Genomic DNA, 19,129 nt, shown 5'->3' on the forward strand with positions numbered 1-19,129 from the left:
ACGGGAGGAAGGGCAGAGCTGGTGGCATATGCTCATACACCCATACATCGGGTAATGGTGTTCCAGGTTTTCTGTGCTTGCTCTGTGATGACTTTTCACATGGCACACATGATATTATCCAGGTCCACGGCTGTTCTCTTGGCATGGGTGACTCTTGGGCTTGGCAGCCGGGGGCCCCAAAAAGGGCAAAGCTGGAAAGAAGAGTGAGTCAGAAGTTCCCGAAAATGTGCCTTGGCTGAACAGGGCCGGACCCAGTTCTGGGGGAAGTTCAATCTTGAAGCTCCAAGAGTTCAGGGAGGGGTATATTCATGGTGGCAACTGTGGCTGAGGTTGCAAAGGATACCTGCCTTTTCAAGGTGAGGATTCTCAGACCCAGCCCAGCCCAGAATCAGCAGGGACGCAAAGGATCACACAAACCTCATCTAATAGTGGGAGAAAGTGAAGTGGAGCAGACCATAAGCTGGCCCAGTCTTACACCAGGAAGCTACTGCCCAGGCCCACTCACTGACACCAGTGAGTGGTGTCAGTGCTCCCCCACAGCCCAGCCTGACCTTGCCAAGATGTAAGATGGCCATGGTGAGAGCCAGCCTGCTGTCATTAACCATGTGGCTGAAGATGAGGTCTTGAAAACAGTAGGTTGCCCATTTTTGGGGATCAATAAGGAAGACTCTGAACATTAGTGCAGCCAGGGACAAATACTTCCCCATGTCTCCCAGAGGCCTCCAAGACTGACTATTGTGTGAACCCTGGGCAGCACACAGGACGCTGGATAGACTCTGGAGGCGGCAGGGTTCCTCCCAGCCAACTGACGGAGACTCTGAAGATGCCACCTGCATTTCTACAGGGAGCTGTCCCTGGCACTGGCTTGGATCCTACTTTGACAGCCCTGGTCTCAACACACACGGGGCAAGTCCAAAAGCAAGTCTTAGGGTGAGTCCCAGGGTTCCACTCTTTCACGCCTGCAACTCCCCCAGAGGACTTCTAGAATGCTAGAGCAGGGGGAAACTTTTGGAAATCTTGCTAAGGAGATGAAGACTTAGAGAAACAAACACAGACTTTTCTCATAGACACCAAGCAAAGCAAAAACTTGAACCCAAGGTTCTGGACGCCCATCCAGTGCTCCCAGCACAACCTCCGGAGAAAATTAAAAAGGATGGGGAAAAAAGAAATGTGGCCTAGACACAGGTTCCACAATTCTAAGCTGAGGGCAGAGCCAAGGCTCTGTGCTGGCTTGGGTCCTGGAACTGGAAGGAAAGTTGACTCCAGCCCCCAACAGCTCAGAGCAAAGACAGGAAACGGAAGTGGAAAGGACCAGTCCCGGAAGAAGCTAAGCCCCGGGCTTTTCAAAAACTGTAGAAACAGCAGCAACAACCCACCCCCCCCACCTCCAGATTTTCCACCTACTCTACTTGCCCTCCTCCCAGAGAATCAGCACCACGTGTTTCCTTACGCGCCCTTACAAAGACACAAACAAACCAGGATCCCCTTTTTAAGACCCTTATTCCGGAGCTCAGTGATCTGGTTCCCAGGCTGGAAGTGCCTGGAGCCAAGTCCGAGCTCAGAGGCCAGAGGGCGGGTTGGTTCTTGCGCCCATTCTGTCCTCCCGGACCACCCACGGGGGAAGCGCCACGGGCGTCCTAGACTCTGTGCCCTCGCCTCCCCGTGGGCCGACTGCCGGCACAGCAGACAAGAGTCAATTTCCGTAGAGGCCCCAGGTTAGTGCCTGGCGTTTCCCGGGCCGTGGGACCCGTGGGGTTAAGTGTGAGTCCCCGCCCGGCGAAGAGCCGAGAGTGCCGAGCTGGGGCGGTACCGACCTCCGGGCAGCCGGCCGGGTTAGGACAGAGAGGAAAGGCGGGATCCTCCACGAAGTTGTGTTCTCAGGCGTCCGCCTGCGGCCACTGCCAAATCTTCTCCACTTCTGTCTCCTACTCCCTCCCCCTTTCTCTTGAAGACCGCCCAGGTCCAGAGTTCCTAGGATGGGGGCGGGGCGCTGTCCGCAGAAAAAGCCAAATCTTTGAGAGGCGCCCAAGCACTTCCAAACTCTCCCATCGCACTGGACCGCTCCTGGGCAGAATCTATCCCAAAAACTGCAGACCCGGGAGGGCGCTGAAGACCCGGAGTGGGGGTAGGGCACCCAGTGGGGCCTCGAGAAAGCTGTTTCTTCCCCCTCGAGGTACCCTCCACCCTTCTCCCTCCTCTTCCTCCCAGCACCCCCTTAAACAGTTCCCCGCCTTCTCCTCTCCCCTCTTTCCTCCCCACCTCGATCCTCCCCTTTTCTTCTCCGGGCGTCTCCACCCCGCCCCCCCCCGTGTCCGTCCCCTCCTTTGCTCTATGGGCGTCCGCCCCGTCAATCACCACCGCCGCCGGCCCCCGCCCGGTCCTCTCCGCCTCCCAGGTTCTTGGAGCGCCTCCCGCTCGCGTCTCGGGCCGCCCTCCGCTTTGCGCGGAGCCGGGCGATCTGTCAGCGGAGCCGGCCGGGGGGAGCCGCCCGACCCGCCGGGGCTCGGGTTACCAGTGACTGACAGCGTCTCCATGGCGAATAATTTGACTCCGACTATTGTCTGGCGCGGGCAGGCCCCGGGTCAGATAACCAGACCAATCAGGGCGCGGGCCGCCGCGCCTCATGCCCGCTTAGAATAATATTATTAAAAAAGCAGCGAGCGAGCTAGACGGGAGGGAGAGCGAGCAAGAAGCGAGCGAGGGAGCGGCGGGCGGGCGGGCGCGGAGCATGCGGAGCGGCGCCCCGGGCGGCCCCCGGGCTTGGACGAGGGCGCAGGCGAGGCGCGCAGGCGGCGGGAGCGCGGAGGAGCGCGGCAGCCGCGGCGGGCGCGGGGACGGACCGCAGTGACTCGGAGTTCGCCGGGAGACCGCGCGGGGCCGGGGGGGGGGCCGCCCCGCCCGCCTCTCGGCCCGGACGGCCCGGCGGGGAGGCGCCCATGCCGGACGGCGCAGCGCGGTGAGGGCGCGCGCGGGCGGGCGGGGACGCAGCCGGCACCATGTCCATGCTGCCCACCTTCGGCTTCACGCAGGAGCAAGTGGCGTGCGTGTGCGAGGTGCTGCAGCAGGGCGGCAACATCGAGAGGCTGGGCCGCTTCCTGTGGTCGCTGCCCGCCTGCGAGCACCTCCACAAGAATGAAAGCGTGCTCAAGGCCAAGGCGGTGGTGGCCTTCCACCGCGGCAACTTCCGCGAGCTCTACAAGATCCTGGAGAGCCACCAGTTCTCGCCGCACAACCACGCCAAGCTGCAGCAGCTGTGGCTCAAGGCGCATTACATCGAGGCGGAGAAGCTGCGCGGCCGGCCCCTGGGCGCCGTGGGCAAATACCGCGTGCGCCGCAAGTTTCCGCTGCCGCGCTCCATCTGGGACGGCGAGGAGACCAGCTACTGCTTCAAGGAGAAGAGTCGCAGCGTGCTGCGCGAATGGTACGCGCATAACCCCTACCCCTCGCCGCGCGAGAAGCGCGAGCTGGCCGAGGCCACGGGCCTCACCACCACGCAGGTCAGCAACTGGTTCAAGAACCGGCGGCAGCGCGACCGCGCGGCTGAGGCCAAAGAAAGGTACGAGTAAGTAGAACTTCGGCGCCAGCTCCCCTGGGGCTCCAGGGAGGGGGTCGCGGGGCGTGTGCACAGCCCCCGGGAGAGGCCTAAACTGGGTGCTCGGTCCCTGCCGCGGCCCAGCTGCAGCCTCGTCTGACCCTGCCGGCCTTCAGGTCTTGTGGGAGATCGAGAGGGCAGAAATTTGTCCAAAGCGGGCAAAGCGATCGGGGAAGTTGTCAGTTAACTTCCTGGTCGCTTGTGAACAAAAGTGGAGAGGCAGCGAACTTTGGGGCGAGAGCAAGACAGTGGCTGGATCATGTGCAAGGGGGACACGGCTGGCAGGGTCTGACAGTCTTCGGAAGGACCGAGGGGTTCGGAGGGGGACTATCAGGGCTGCAGATTTGGAGCTGCCTGTGCGAATTCACCGGCACTTCCCCGCACTTCCTGTTCGCCTTACTCAGCCCTAGGCCAAAGTGTGATTAGGGGTCAGGACTGGGATTGATACTTTCCTGGTGTGACCTGGATGTGGAAGGGCCTGGGCAAGAATATTCATTGTCTGGATATGGAAGTAGAAAGGGAGACTTTATCCTGCATAGGAAGGACCAAGAGGAGCAAGACGATGGGGCGGAAGTGTCAGCTGTAGGAGAGCAAAAGAGAAACACATGCCCCTTTTCCTGCCCTCTTGGACCCAGCAATCCTTCCTGGGCCTGCCAGGCTCTTGACTCCTCTCCCCTCAGGCCCTACTGTCTTTAGGGGGGCGGCCGGTAGCGGTCTGGGGTAAACTGAGAGCAACAGAAGGCCTGGGAGTTGCTTGTCTTCAAGGAAACCAGGGCTTCCTGAACAAGCTTAACAGTTGACCATTAGGCCCTTGTGGCTGCCAGTCTGTGGCTCCTCTGAACCCCAAATATGAAGAAGGAAATGGGAGAAAAACTGACTGTGGGAACAGAAATCCAGCCTAAGTGTAACAGCAAAACAAGACACCTGGGGTTGGTGGTATGGGGCGTGTGCAGCCCAGAGTAAATGATTAGGGTCGGGGGAGGTTGCTGAACAGTGGACCCAGATCTCTGGAAGTGGAAGGGGGAGCTTCAGGCCGACCCTGGCCTCCCAGACAATGAGGTTGGAGTATGTACAGTTGTAAGGTCTCCATTGCCAGCTATGTGGGAAGTTCCCTTCCAGGAAAACAGAAAGAGAAGGTCTTGCGAAGCCAGTGAGGAGAAAATCTACCCCGGATTCCAAATCTCTAGATCTGGTCGGGGCTGACAACCAAAGGCAGAGCAGGAGGTGGGTTCTCCCTCCTGGGGTCCCCCTCTTCCCAGCCTGGCATGCATCCAGACTCCTGAAGAACTAGGTTCTCAGGCCAGGCCCCAGGTGAGGGCTGCAGAACCCCTCAGTTTCTGTATGATGGAAAAGTCTAGGCCAGGATTAGCAATCCCCTCCATGCTTCTCCCAAGGGCTGCCCTCCCAGCCCCCAGCTTCTAGCCTCCCAGCTGAAGTTTGCACTGTGCCACCAGGGAAAGGGAGTGCTACATCCTTAGGGCCTTGTCCTTAGACCCAGCAAGGAGAGCGCTCACAAGACCTGCGAGGTTGGAGCTAGAAAGCAAGGACCCTTAGCTCCAGGAACCTGACCCCCGCAAAAAGAGATTTCCCTTAAGCGGAGAAAAGCAATGGGAGGTGAAGGCCCGGGAGATCCCTAACTTCAAATGGGGCCCTCAGCCTAGGCTCTAGGGGCCCTCACTCTCCTGGCCCCACTTCTACAGAGCAACCCTGGCTCAGGGAGCCAAGAAGCTGAAAATCCAGGCATCTTCCCTTTCTCCCTGTCTCCTTCCCCAACTCCACCGAGCCCTGCTCCCTGGGCCCCTCTCCTCTGGCAAAGAAATGTTAGCAGCTCAGCGAAGGGGGGAGGCGGCCAGAACGTACAGAGAACAGGAAAGATATTCAAGAGGTTAAGAACAGAAGAGATGGGGGGATAGAGACCGCACAGTGAAAAGGCAAAGTGAGAGAAATCGTGTATTGAGCGATGAAGAGAACTGGCAGAAAGCGCGAGAGCCCCAGGCCAGGCCGAGAAAATGGTAGAAACCGAACACACCCGCAGGCAGCGCCGGGCGCCTCTGGAGCGGAGGCGAGCGGCGGGGTCTGGCTCCGGGTGACGCGGCGGCGCAGAGCGGCCTCGGTTTCCCCCGTTGACCCGGCTGCTTTGCTCCTGCACTTGCAGGGAGAACAGCGAGAACTCCAACTCCAACAGCCACAACCCGCTGGTTGCGTCGCTGAATGGCAGCGGCAAGTCGGTGCTAGGCAGCTCGGAGGACGAGAAGACGCCGTCGGGGACGCCAGACCACTCGTCATCCAGCCCCGCGCTGCTGCTCAGCCCGCCGCCGCCCCCCGGGCTGCCGTCCCTGCACAGCCTGGGCCACCCTCCGGGCCCCAGCGCCGTACCCGTGCCCGTGCCGGGCGGAGGCGGCGCGGACCCGCTGCAGCACCACCACGGCCTGCAGGACTCCATCCTCAACCCCATGTCGGCCAACCTCGTGGACCTGGGCTCCTAGAGCCCCGCCTGCCTCGACGCGCTCGCCTTCCAGGCTTGGCGCTGGGGACCGGAGAGACGGTGTCGGGAGGGCGCCCTGCGCCGGCGGCTCCACCAGGTACTGAAAGACCCGCTCGCTGAGCAGGCAGAACCGCCGGCCCGGGCAGGGTGGATGGCTCTTTGGTTTGGTCTTTGTCCGCCGGGATTTGTTTTCAACAAGTTGCTTCTGAGATCGTTTGGAGCCCTGGGACCCGGCCTTGAACCCGCGAAGGGAATAAACTATACACTATTCTCATACTCTCTCTCCCGACCTTCTCATCCCTTCTTTCCTTTTCCCTTCCCTTGCCTTCCTTGCTCTTTCTTCCAGATCTTTTCCCTTCTTTCTCTCTTGTCCTCTCTACCTCCCCTTCTTGCTTTCCCCCTTCCTCTATATTTCTGGCTTGTCACCCCTTGGTAGGTTTCTGTTTCTCTCTTTCTGTTTTTCCGTTTCTCCCCTGGCTGGCCCCTTGCACTCCTGGCCCCAGGGCCTGTACCCCTCAGCCTTTCTCCTCGTGCCGGACACCTATTTGCGTCCTCCTTCCTCACTTTCCTGGGTGGACGTGGCAGGGGGAAGAGCAGAGGAGCCGGGCCTTCTCCAGAGGCCCTGCCTAGGGTTCAGCGGGGCTGCAGGTGTCAGCTGTGCGCCTAGTAACTTACGTGCAAGAGAAAGGACCGGGGCACCAAGGCCTCTGAGCATGTCCCAGCTGCTTGCCCCTCTCTTTCTCTCGGTGAGGCCTGCCGTGCTCTCTCCTCTTCCTCCCGGGACTGTGGCCACAGTGCTCCCGGCAGAGTGTGCCTCCCGAGCCACAGACTTGCCGTCTCCTTGTTACGCCCTCATGTGAATGTTCTTCGGGAAATATTTCTGCTTTTATTTTATAATAAAATTAGAAATCATAAATATATATATGGATATATACCACAAGGCCCGTGATCCGGGAGTGCAGCAGTGTCTGATTTCCCTACAGGGACTCGACACCCCGGGTGGACCGTTCTGGGCAGCGATGTCCCAGGAGCCCCAGAAACCGGGAGCCGCCTTCCCCCATACACGTCGTTTGTATCAGCCCTAAGGTGAAGGGACTGAAAACTGAGACCTCCCCCCTCCCCACAAAGCCCTCCGTCCCCTTTCCTGTGCGGGAAGCTCCCTGCAAGAGCAGGAAGGCGGTGGCCTGCTCCTCTTAGAGACCCTTCTCCCCCATCAGCGGAGCAGGGCCCTCAGCCTCCTCTTTTTTTCATTTTGGGGATGAGGGTAAGAAAAGAGACGCTGTGTGCCAAAAAAAGGAAGGGACGTATGTCTGGAGATGCCAAAGCTGGGGAACAAATCGGAACATGGAGGTTTCCTTAGCGGTGGTCGCAGTCCCCAGAACCCGGTAGGACGCCCTGGACAAATTCGCTGGCCCCAAGGGCAGCTGCCGAGCCAGTGCAAAGCCCGGGTGGTGCGTGTGGATGTGGAGCAAAGGTCTCCAAGCTCAGAAATCAGTCGTTTTGGGACAGTGATGAAAGGATGGTGGAGGAAGGGAAATCCGAGGAGACTGGGGAGGCCCGGCTGGCGGGCGCGTGGTCTAAATAGGAGCAAGAGGGCACCAGGGCTTGGCCGGTGAGGCCGAGGGAGGGGGGTGCACCTCTGCGCATCGTGCACGGTAGGTTCCCCTGTAGCGGTACATTAACCTGCAGCGCCCTCTCCCTTCTGGGGGCCCCAGTCCCACCTCTGCCCCGCATTAACCGACCCCTTGAAGCCTGTCCTGCCAGATCCCAAGCATTCAGGGCTCCTCAAGGAGGAAGTTGTGGCTTTTGCGTCTCAGGTCATGCCAGCTGTGGGTACCAAGCATGTTCCTCCTCCACGACCAGGACACTTCTCGGCTCAGACATGCCACCTGGACCCCACGGGAAAGAGAGAATGAGGTGCTCTTCCGACGGGGAGATCCTAGAGTGCTGGGACCGCTTTGGAGAATTTCCTCTTTGATGAAATCAGCGTTCACAGAAGACCCTTTTGCGCATACTTTCTCAAAGTACCTTGGATTCCTTCCCGGCCGAGATTCACGCAGCCGCACGGACAGCTGGACGGGCTCACTTGGCTCAGGAGGCTATGCCTCCCGCCTTTGCTCTGTGCAGGCCTGGAGGTCAAGGGAGTCGCCAGCAGGCTGAGACTGCTCCGCATGGGCCCAACCCTGCACCACAAGAGGAATTCCAGCCCTGGCAGCTCGCTCCGCCTCTCTTGGAGGCTCTGCTCTAGAGGACAACCCAGATCCCCCCAGGAGCAGATCTATGCTTACAGGGTCCCAGCTGCCTGACCTTCACTGAGTGGCAGAGTGAAGAACCAGCTATTGCCTGAGGGTCCAGAGAGGCTCAAGCGACCATAGACGCCACCTTGAGTCAGTGGAGCTGAGCCACCAGCCCCAGGCTTACTTCTGGGAAGGGAGGAAACACAGTAGACCCTGGAGCCCACATCACCCCTACCTGCCTCCTATTTTCCACACTCCCACTCCCAGGGAAACAGGCTCTGCAAGAACTCTCACAAGGACACCAACATACACATTCATCATTCGATTCACTGGGATTGAAAGGCCGTTGTGTGCCAGGCCCTGTGGAGGCACCAAAAACACACACCCTTTCACATAGTGGCCACACAGGGAAACACACGGACTGTCACACATATGTTCACACACACAAACAGAGAAGCAAACACACAGACTCTCAACCCATTCTTAGAGACACAAACACATGTCTTCAGGCAAAACCTAAACACTCTCTGCCCCAATATACATGAGATACATACCGAAATGAATCTCTCCCACGCGTAAACTCACAGACACAAACACAAATATACATCATGCTTCTCCCCAGTAGCATACAAACCCACACTCACACCCGTGCCCCTACCAGCAGCCAGTCCTAGTCTATCTATCTGCTGGGGCCAGGGCATGGCCTTGCAGGGAAGCTTTCCTTGAAGGTCTCAGTGGCTGGCCCCCAGGGAGAGAGATGGTGCTAGCCAGAGGAGGCAGACGGACAGAGATCCCACCTGTGGCACCTTCTTTCTGGGGCCCAAGTGGGATCGCTGGAGGTTACCGGGAGCTCTCACTGGCCAGTAGGGGGCAGGGTGCCTGTCCTGGAGCTTTATTCCGGCACAATCTCGCTACTTGTTGCAACTTCCCTCTTTCCCTCCGCCTTGGAAAGCTAACCCCGAAAATATTTACTTAAACGGGAAACTATGCAGAAGTTCTGAAAATAAACTGGAGCAGCTACTCACCCACTGCATAAACCTATAACAAGCCAGGCCTCCATTCCAAGCTCCACTAGACCCAGTGAGAGGTTGCTGCGGGCCCCACCAGAGCGTGCCAACTGGACATAACTCTTGCACAGATGCTGCCAGATGAATACAACCGCTCCCCCTAGGCGTCCACCAAACAGTTCCTAATGGCTGTGTCACCCCTTCCCCGGTGGCAGCCGGAAGCCAAGAGTTTTTGCTCTCATGACCATAAAGGACACAGCGCTGGAAGCACAAGTCTCCCTCCTTTTCTCTTCCCCTGACCTTGTCCGCCTTTCATTTGTTTCCAGCGAGGTTCCATACCCATGCAACCCTCGAAGGTGAAAATGAACAAAGAAGGTAGAATCCAGCCCTCCTGCACCGACTCACCTGGTTGGGGGCATAAAAGCCAAGGGCAGCTGAGTGCACAGGGGAGCCAAGGGGATCGCTGTGCCTCCTAGGCACTCTTCTCCCCACACCTCACGCTCAGCAGCAGACCTGGCTGGGGTGTGGTCCTGGCCCAGACCCTGCTGTTCCCACCCCGAAAGTGCATCTCAAGGGAGTGGCAGGTCTACCTGGGGAGCAGGTGATGATGACCTGCCACGAAAGCAGAAGTTAAACAGAGCCAGGGAGATCTGAGGAGGGAACACAAGGCTACCCCTGGATTTTCCCTAGTCCCTGTAGGAAACACCATTTCGGGTCTGGGAAAGCCGGGATCAGCCACGTGCGGGTGCAGGAGTCAGGACCCAGGGAATTTGGCCTCCACAACCTCACCAGTGCCCACCTCTTGCTGGAATATTGCTGGGGTTCCTGGTGACAGGCAAGTGTTTGTGTGTTGAGGGGCAGGTGGAGAAGGGCCGAGGAGGGTTTGGGCTTGTGACTGAGGCCCCTCCCTTTTTCAGGTTGCCCACCCCAACCGTGGCAGGCGGTCATCCGTACCCTTAGGTCACAAAGCTGCCTAGGGCGTCTGGAAATGGCCGAGACCCAGTGCTTGAGGATGTACTGGGAAATGTGAGAAGGCCTGAGACAGCGTGTAGGCGCAAAAGGGTGAAAAAAGGCGCTGGTGTTCATTGATGGGGCGGCCGTGCGCCCTGGGAGGCTGGCTGTTTTTGAGTACATAGGTGGGCGGGTGAGACCGTGCGCGCCCAGAGGTCTCTTGGCAGGCTACGCCGGTGCGCTCCGGCTCGCAAGGAAGGCTTCGAGGGCTGGAGGAGGATCAGCCTCTCCTCTCCCTCCGCCAGAACCCAACCGGGCGCAAGTGGGTCCTGATTCCTGAAGCCAGGGAGGGCGGGGTGGGCCGGAGGGAAGGACGTTCCCTCTGTCGCTGCTGCCAGGGGCCGGACAGTGGAGCTGAGCCTGGGCCCCAAAGATCTCGAGTCCTGGTGTCAGGGTCAAGGCCTCGCCCACCGCCTCGCTGGAGTCTGTTCTCGAAACTCCGTGGGTGTCTGTGCGACTGGAGCTCAGAAATGGCTTCTGGGTTGCGGGAATGAATCGGAGGGAAGAGGGTCAGATTGGGTGTCCCACAATGGGGTGAGTTTCACAGTTTTCCCACAATCTCAGCAGCCGGGCTGCTCCCCTTCCAGGTAGGTGCCTGCTCCTGGCCGCCCGCCCGTGGAGAGAGTCTAAGCAACACCGCGTGGATGTGCCTGAAGAAAGCCCCCCTTCCGAGGCCCGACAGGTGCCCCTAATTGCCCCCAAAGTCTCCCTTGCTTGGAGGACCCACAAACCCAACAGGCTGGCCCAGGGGCGGACACGTAGGGGGAGCCCTTCTTTAGGATGTTAGTGGCCCAGGCTCTAGGCAAGGCTAAATCGACAGCTCTCAGCGGCTCAGCACCCCCGGAGTGCCTAGCGCATCTTCCCTCGCCGAGCAGTGTGTACGCGCCGGACTCCGGCGCGTTACGGGGACAGATCGCGCCGCTCCGCCTGCCCCGCGGCCTCCGCAGCCCCGCCAGCGCGCTGAGTGCCAGGCCCCGCGCGGCCGGCTTTAGGCTTTCGGCGCGAGTAGCCCGCGCGCTGCTCGGAGTCCCGCGAAGCTCTGGCGCCTGCGGGCCCGGGAGCTGGGAACCACCGGGTTGGGCAGCCCCGTTCCTCCGGCCCTTCGAGCTGGCGGTCAGGCGCGAGGCAGAGACCTTTGGGACGTGCCACGGGCGACAAAACCATCCGCTGCTGCGCCATCCCCAGTAGCCATCCTCTGCCCGTCCAGGGCACCCAAGACCCGACAGGCCCACACCCGGGCTTCTGCGGCCTGGGAGTCAGACCAGAGCCGCCGGAGTTCCCATAAAGAGAGTGACAGATCAGGCCGGAAGGCAAGAGCCGCAGCGGGGGCGGACCTTGCCGAGCTACCAGCCCTCCATCCCTTCCTTCGGCGCCTTTCCCAAGGGCATGAGTTGCTCTGCCCAGCCAGGCGCTCCCATTAGCTAGAAAGCTCACTGCGGGCAGAATTATCCAGGTAACTTGCCCCAGGCCATGAAAACACAGCTCTATGGTGACTTGGTGGTCCCCAGAGTAACAGGTCATAACTGCCATTTCTTGAGCGCTTACTGCGCGTCAGGCACTTTGCACACCTGGTATCTGTTGAATTCTCACGGCGGCCACACAAAGAAGCTATTACTACTGGTAGGTGAAACTGAGACACCGTGTTCGGGAACTTGCCCAGAGTCGCGCACGTTACGGCCGCAGGACTGGCATTTGAGCCTGCTCTCTGCGAGTCTGCAGCGCACCGTCTTCCCAGGGTAGCGGCTGGGCCGAGCGCGGGGCCGGGCGGCCGAGGAGCGCGCAAGTGACTCCTGCGGGGATCGGGGCAGCGCCAGGCCGCCCAGAAACCTACGACGGGGACTGGCTCCAGCCTGAGCTGCGGCGGCGGAGCTCGCAGCCTCGTCACCCGCTGCGGTCCTGTGAGGAGGCTTCGTCTCCGCGAGAATGGGGATAATTGCGCAGGTTCCCCACTTGCCGTCTACTTCATAGACGGGGTGCACCGCCTACCACGGACGGGGTTCCCACCGGGGCAGGTTACTCCGTAGTAAAAATGGAACTTTGGGATCCTAGGATCAGCCTGCTGCTACCTCCCTCTTTGCCCTCCTGAGACTCTGGCTCCGTCTCTGTCATTCTGCTCGGGAAGATGACGCCGTTTTGGGGACCCTGAGGGCTGAGACGTGAGTCTTGGGTGGGACGCCCTCGTCTTTTTCCACCACACCCCCCATTAGCCCCGCGTTGCGGACAGAGCTGTCCATCTGGGGGGCGGGGGGAGTAGGTGTATTAAGGCGTCACTTTATCAACATGGATTTACCGGTGGGGTGGGAGGAGGTCAGAAGGGACAGAGAACCCAGACCACCTTCTAGGACCAGAACTGACCACGCGCATCCCGCCCTTCCCCCAACTTAGGCCCACGGAAGCCCCCATCCCCTTCTCCGTTGGCAGAGATGGTGGTGGTACAAACCCTGCGATTCCACCCGAGCTAGGTGATTGTCAGTTTCAAGACAGGGCGTATGAAATAGCCTATTGTTGCGAGGCAGACCCACTGGCGCGACCCTGGAAACCCACCCGGAGACACCTGAACTGACGGAGGGAGGTCACGGGTCCAAGCCTGAGGAAGGGAGTGAGGGCCTGAGGGTGGGAGCGAGGCCCAACAAAGGAGGCCAACACGGACATGTCAGGTCTTCCTCCCTTTTCCTCCCAAGGGAAGAGCCTCAGCCCAGTAGGGTGGAGGTAGGGGGTTGGAGGGAATTAGAAAAGGTGAAGCCAAATGGTTTCTAAAAGCAAAATAGTCTAGATATTTCTAGCATGTGTGTGGCACTCTGTAGGGTGTCACTGGTTTCACAAACTTCCTATCATTTAATATTCTCAATTATATAAGGTAGGCAGAAAAGTAATTCTTATCCCCATTTGACAGATGAGGACATGAGACTAAGGAAGGTGTTCTGTGTGGCTTTCCTGGGGCTCTTCCCTCTACACTCCATTGTTGAGGTGACTTGTTTATTTGGGAGAAATAGCAGGGTACCAAACCAGCGCAAAGAGTAAAGATTGTTCCCCTGGGGTTGGGGGAAGGATGCAGAGAGATGGCAGCCATCATGGATCCTGGAGATCTAGAGCCTGCTGCAGAGACTTAAAGCAAGTGTACCTCAAAATCCGAACAGCCTGTCCCTGCAGTCACTAACAGGAATGCCTGAAACAGGTCTCTCTGGAAAGGCCACTTCCCTACAAGAGAAGCCTGAGGAAACGTGCAGAGCTGTAAACTAGAGCTTTGTTTTCTCATTGGACTCAGGACCTGTCAGTTAAGGCTCCCAGCAAATGAGTTGAGAGCCAGAAATTTTCTCAGAATGTAAGAATTTTGTGGGTGATCCCCAAAGGGCTGTAGGCTTTTTAACTGGAGAACATGGGAAGAGACTCCAGACTTCTGTTTACTCTGAAAGACTAGCTCCTGGTGTCAGTTCAGAGCTGTAAATGAAGAAGTCAAAACTCACTTTATCATTTACTTATTTTTCTTTAAAGGAGTAGGTTAAGCAGTCACCCCGAAGGCAAATAATATTACATAGGAGAGATGAGGAGGGGGTTAGCGACAAAACAGAAGTGAAGACAAGACTTCAAAGAAAGGATGAAAGTCCAGAATGGCTAGAGCCAAGGCAGGGTCTCAGGGGTTAGGAAGGGCAGCAGGAAATGCCTCTCTCCCGGGAGACCAGGAATCAGGAAGGCTCAGGGAGGTCCCAACGGGCAGTGTCACATCACTCAGAAGCAGCTGGGATGGGTTGGGTGCCAAACTTGAGACCAGAAAAGACTGAAAAATCCCACCATACCTGGTAGCTGGGTCAACAAAAGTCTGCCTCACACTCAAAATCTACCCAACACAGGTAGCTTCCAACCCTAATCGATCTGAGGCAAAGAGGGGGAAAAGAGACTGTTATTGCACATGGATATAACTAATACATGCCCAAACATGAACTTATTTCTCACCCACGCAACAGTCCAAGAGGGGTGTTTCTGACAGCAGGTAGCTTCCCATGAGGTGATTCATAAACCCAGGCTCCCTCGTCAGGTGGCTCCACCCTCACTTGGAACCTCGGAGTCCTTTGCACGCAGTTGCTGGTGGGGTAGGGAGCCTGGCGGATAGGCATGGGAGATGGGGGGGGCAGGTTGGAGTGGTGCACATCCGTTCCACTCATACGCCACTGGACGGGACTTAGTCATGTGACCAACCCCACTGCAAGGGAAATCAGGGAATGGAGCTACCTATGTGACTGGAAAGAAATCTAAGGAAAATGATTTACTGAGTCTGTATGAAGAGTTAGTCAATCTCCAGTGATTATAGAACAGAGAACTCTGTGTTCTGTAAATTTTCCTTTTTCTGAGGACCTGTATGCATTATTGTTGCTGCTTTTACTATTACGCGTTGGGGTTTTGTTTTTGTTTTTTGTCTCGCTAATCTTGGTTTTTCTGTAGTGAAGAATACCTGTGGGGATACCGCTCCTACATTACAGACCACACATCACTTCTCTGGGGCTCAGTTTCCTCATTTGGTGCACAGTGTATTAGGGTAAGGTTCAGCCGGATGTGATAAAAAAAAAAAAAAAACAAGAGTGGTTAAGCATAATGGAAGATTATTTCTCTCACACATCAACATCTAGGTAGGCAGTCGAGCATTGGTACAAGCCAAGCTCTTCCTACTTTGTTGCTTCACTGTGCATGACTTCAACTTCATGCCCAAGATGGCAGCAATATGGAGGAAGGAATGAAGAAGGTCCAAGCCATATGCCCACTGTCTCTTTTTTTCTTAAAGATTTTTTATTTATGAGGGCATCTGGGTGGCTCTGTCGGTTAAGCGGCTGCCTCCGGCTCAGGTCATGATCCCAGGATCCTGGGATCGAGCCCCGCATCGGGCTCCCTGCTCAGTGGGAGAGTCTGCTTCTCCCTCTCCCTCTGCTTCCACCCCCACCCCGCTCATGCTCTCTCTCTCAATAAATAAATAAATAAAATCTTCTTAAAAATAAATAAAAAGATCTTTTACTTATGAGAGAGAGAGCACAAGTGGGGGGGGCGGGTAAAGGGAGAGGGAGAAGCACACTCCCCACGGAGCAGAGAAACTGACGTGGGGCTCGATCCCAGGACCCTGGGATCATGACCTGAGCCGAAGGCAGACAGTTAACCAACTGAGCCACCCAGGTGCCCATGCCCGCTGTCTGTTAAGAAAGATTTTTAAAAGTTGCTATACAACATTCCATTGGCCATAACCTAGTTACATGATCACACGGAACTGCCAGAAGATACGAAATGTAGGTTTTGCTCAGAACAGCCATGTGCAACTAAAATTTGGCCATTCTATTGCTGAGGAAGAATGGGAAAACGGATATTAGGGGACACTGCATCTGAATTCACAGAGGATTAGACGTGGTCATCTCTAAGGTCCCTTACAGAGGTTCTGTGTTTCTATAAAAGCAATTAACAAGCAAAAAAAAAAAAAAAAAAAAAAACCCAACAAAGTATAAACAAAAAAGTTATTTTAAACAACAAAAGCAATTTGTTATCAAAAACTCGTGGCTAATTCATTTTAAAGTTGAAACTCACACCAATAGCCTTGATCTTCATCCTTCCTCCCCACGAACATATAATGTAGTTCCAGAATTCCATTGACTGAATTTGCTTATTACGGGCCATTTAAAATTATTTCCCCGTGCATTCACACCAAGATGTGAGGATGCAAGATGCATTGTGGGAGTGTGGAGAAACACTGGGGGGTCTGCAACCTCTTTCACTGCTAACAGAATACTGAGGGCCACGAAAACATTTCTGTGACCATGTAGTAAAAGAACTACTTCGTTCCTTCCTTCATTTTTCTATCCATTCACTTATTCATCTGTCCCAATTCAGTATTTCCTGGGTATCACCATCTGCTGAGTACTAGATGCGGGGATATGAATATTGTTTTTACCCATCTTCATTAATAATAGGACTATAGCCAGACATTTGGCTAACCAACTACATGGCCTTTATCAGCCTCTTTTGTTAGGCTTGACCTTGTGAACAGGTGCTCTCCAAAGGGACATAAATAGATATGATGTGGGCCACTTTGAGGGCTAGCCTATAACATCTCCCACATGAACTTCCCCATGCTCCCTTTCCACGAACTAGAATGGCAATAACTAGAGCCACCTTGGAAGTCATGCACTGAAGATGGCAGTCATGACTAGTCTCAGTCCCTAAATGCTTATGTGGAATAGAGCAGTGTACACACACACACCCTAACCTGGAGCAAATGCCCTGGACTAAATAAGAGATAAATAAACGTGTGTGTGTGTGTGTGTGTGTGTGTGTGTGTGTGTGTGTGTGTGTCTGAGCCAACATGGTATCTATTTGTTACCGCAAGTTAGTCTAACTCGGTTCTAGAGCATCACCAACCCTGGCAGGCACCATCCATACTATATTCTAGGTGCTTCTGGAACACAACAGCCTAATTAACAAACCATATAAATGTGATGTGTGTGCTAGACAGGGCATCTCCAATGTAGACAGGTGACTGGATCTGTGTCCTCACTTGTGAAGTGAAAGGTCATCCTCTCCAAGTCCAACATGCGTGATTCTCTGGGACATACCACAGCAGGCAGTAGAGAATTCTAAAAGAGTGGACTTTTCTGGAAGTAACGCTTTGGGTGAAAATTTTTACTCCCTGAAAGCCAGGAGCGGTAGGATCCTATTCAAGAGCCCTAAGAAATCTTTTCTTCATGATGTGTGGGAATAGGGTAATGGGGAGAGGAAAGGAGAGTAGGGGGAGATCAGTTGAGGCCAACGCTTAACCATAATGGAGAACATGAGATTTTGTTTCACCCACACAGAGCAACCTGCATACACGTCTCTAGCTTCATCCCTTAGAGAGAACACCAGTTGGGGAGACAGGAGATTTGGGGTTTTACCTCTATCCTCACTTTCTTGTGTAACCTTGAGCAAGTCAACAAGACTTTCTGAACTTCAGTTCCCCTGACAATAAAGGAAGAGAGGACTCTCCATAGACTCTCATTCACATAGATGTGACAGAGGAAATCTAATCAGTGTGGAGAGCAGCCTCATATCTTTGGCAGAAAGACATTGGGAAGGGTGGCATGGATAGGAGCACTGTTCCTTTAGAAGGCAATTGATCTTTGGCAGCACTCACACTGTTCCACTGAACACTGAGTTAGAGGACAGTTATTTGAACCTACTGTCTTTCAGCTGCTGTGCTGGGATTTTTAAAAGTAATCTTTAGGAGGGGAAAACATCTCCAGAGAAAAAAGCCCACCCTCTCCATAAAAGCAACACCATAAAAAATTGGCAGAAACTGTCAGCCCCAAATTTAAAAAAATTTTTAAAGATGTATATATTTATTTGAGAAGGGGGAGGGGCAGATGTAGAGGGAGAGAGAGTCTCAAGCAGACTCCAGCTGAGCACAGAGCCCAATGTGGGCTCAACCTCATGACCCTGAGATCATGACCCCACGTGAAACCAAGAGTCAGATGCTCAACCAACTGTGCCATGCAGGCACCCCTCAGCAGCAAATTTTTTTAGAATTCTGGAAACTAACTAAAAGCTTGAAGCAACCCTGGGAGCCCTCATTCGAGAATATGACTGAACCTTAGGAAGAGCATCAAGCTTTGTGGCATTTGAACTTACCCTGGTCCCATCCCTCAGTTCTCAGCTCATCAGTAGCTTTGACATTTGACAGTCTGCATTCCCAGTGCCAGTACAGGAGGAAGAAGAATGGACCCCACTTACAAACTGATTTTAGTTAATCTGTATGGTGGCTTTCTGGAAAACCTACTCAAACATTTGTCTTCATCTTGACTGCCTAATTGGAACTCACCTTCTGCTACAACCACCAACCAAGTACCATTTTCCAAAAACATTTATAGGCAAATGTTTCAGTTTCTGCTGCCTGAGGCAGTGGATAACAGTGGGGTAAAGAATAGGCCATCCCAAAAGCTTGATAGGAAATATTGGTGAGTGAGGTGCTTTGGGGAATGAGGTCTTTGAGAAGCTCCAACCTGTCCCTGGGATTCTAGAAGGGCACACCCATGCTGAGGGCTATGTACACACTTGGAAAAGACCTAGGAAGGCCCAAGCATTTGCCTCTGACTGTCCTGAGGCTCTGCATAAGCAGGAGGTGAAGGCTAAAGCAAAATTGTAGACTTCCTGGCTGAGCGTTGGAGCCCCAAGCCAACATGCCCACTGAATCTCTCCATAAAGACCAGGAGATTTTTTTTTTTTTAAGTAATCTCTACATCCAACATGGGGCTCAAACTCATGACCCCAAGATCAAGAGTTGCATGCTCCACTGTCTGAGCCAACCAAGTGCCCCAAGACTAGGAGATTCTTTTTGGTGGTTCCAGGTTTTTAAGAAAATCCTGGTCCAAAAATTAGCTCACCACTAAGCTAATGGAATAGAGATTTCGGTGACTGTACATGACAAAAAATAGAGATTTTACTAAATTAGTTTAGCACAGTTACTAAGCAAATGAACAACCACAAGAAACAGCAATAATAGCAAACCCAGGAGAAGGAGAAAAATCTGATTTCCAGAGTTGCCACATTATAATATTTAAAATGTTTACTTTTGAACAATAACAATGAAAAACTACAAGGTTCATACCCATTAGAATGGCTGTCATCAAAAAAGCAGAAAATAACAGTACTGGTGGGGATGTGGAAAAATTGGAACCCTTGTGCATTGCTGGTGGGTTTGAGTTTAAAATGTAAAATGAGGAAATGAGTGCATTTGAGTACAATGGTGCACCAGGTGTGGAAAACAGGTTGGCAGTCCCTCAAAAAGTTAAAC

At 54.9% G+C, this 19,129-nt stretch overlaps 1 protein-coding gene across 2 annotated transcripts; it reads left to right on the forward strand.

Moving 5' to 3' along the window:
- The first annotated feature begins 2,691 nt into the window (after positions 1 to 2,691).
- On the forward strand, positions 2,692 to 6,916 carry SIX2 (SIX homeobox 2). 2 transcript variants are annotated; one of them, XM_073896881.1, is made up of 2 exons: positions 2,692 to 3,562; positions 5,748 to 6,916. In XM_073896881.1, exons 1-2 carry the CDS (start codon positions 2,997 to 2,999, stop codon positions 6,076 to 6,078), a joined length of 897 nt encoding a protein of 298 aa, XP_073752982.1. In that variant the 5' UTR covers positions 2,692 to 2,996; the 3' UTR covers positions 6,079 to 6,916. The 2 variants fall into 2 exon arrangements, with proteins under 2 accessions (XP_073752982.1, XP_025724538.1); XM_025868753.2 differs by having other exon boundaries at positions 2,692 to 3,556.
- The last annotated feature ends 12,213 nt before the right edge of the window (positions 6,917 to 19,129 follow it).

Source organism: Callorhinus ursinus, unplaced genomic scaffold, assembly GCF_003265705.2.
Source record: "Callorhinus ursinus isolate GAN/ISIS: 27379988/994484 unplaced genomic scaffold, GSC_fseal_2.0 scaffold10, whole genome shotgun sequence".
Classification (NCBI taxonomy): Eukaryota; Metazoa; Chordata; class Mammalia; order Carnivora; family Otariidae; genus Callorhinus; species Callorhinus ursinus.

Coding starts and splice junctions, on each gene's coding strand:
- SIX2 (XM_073896881.1), top strand. CDS start 2,997: ATGTCCATGCTGCCCACCTTCGGCTTCACGCAGGAGCAAGTGGCGTGC. Junction 3,563..5,747: donor GAGGCCAAAGAAAGGTACGA/GTAAGTAGAACT, acceptor CTGCACTTGCAG/GGAGAACAGCGAGAACTCCA.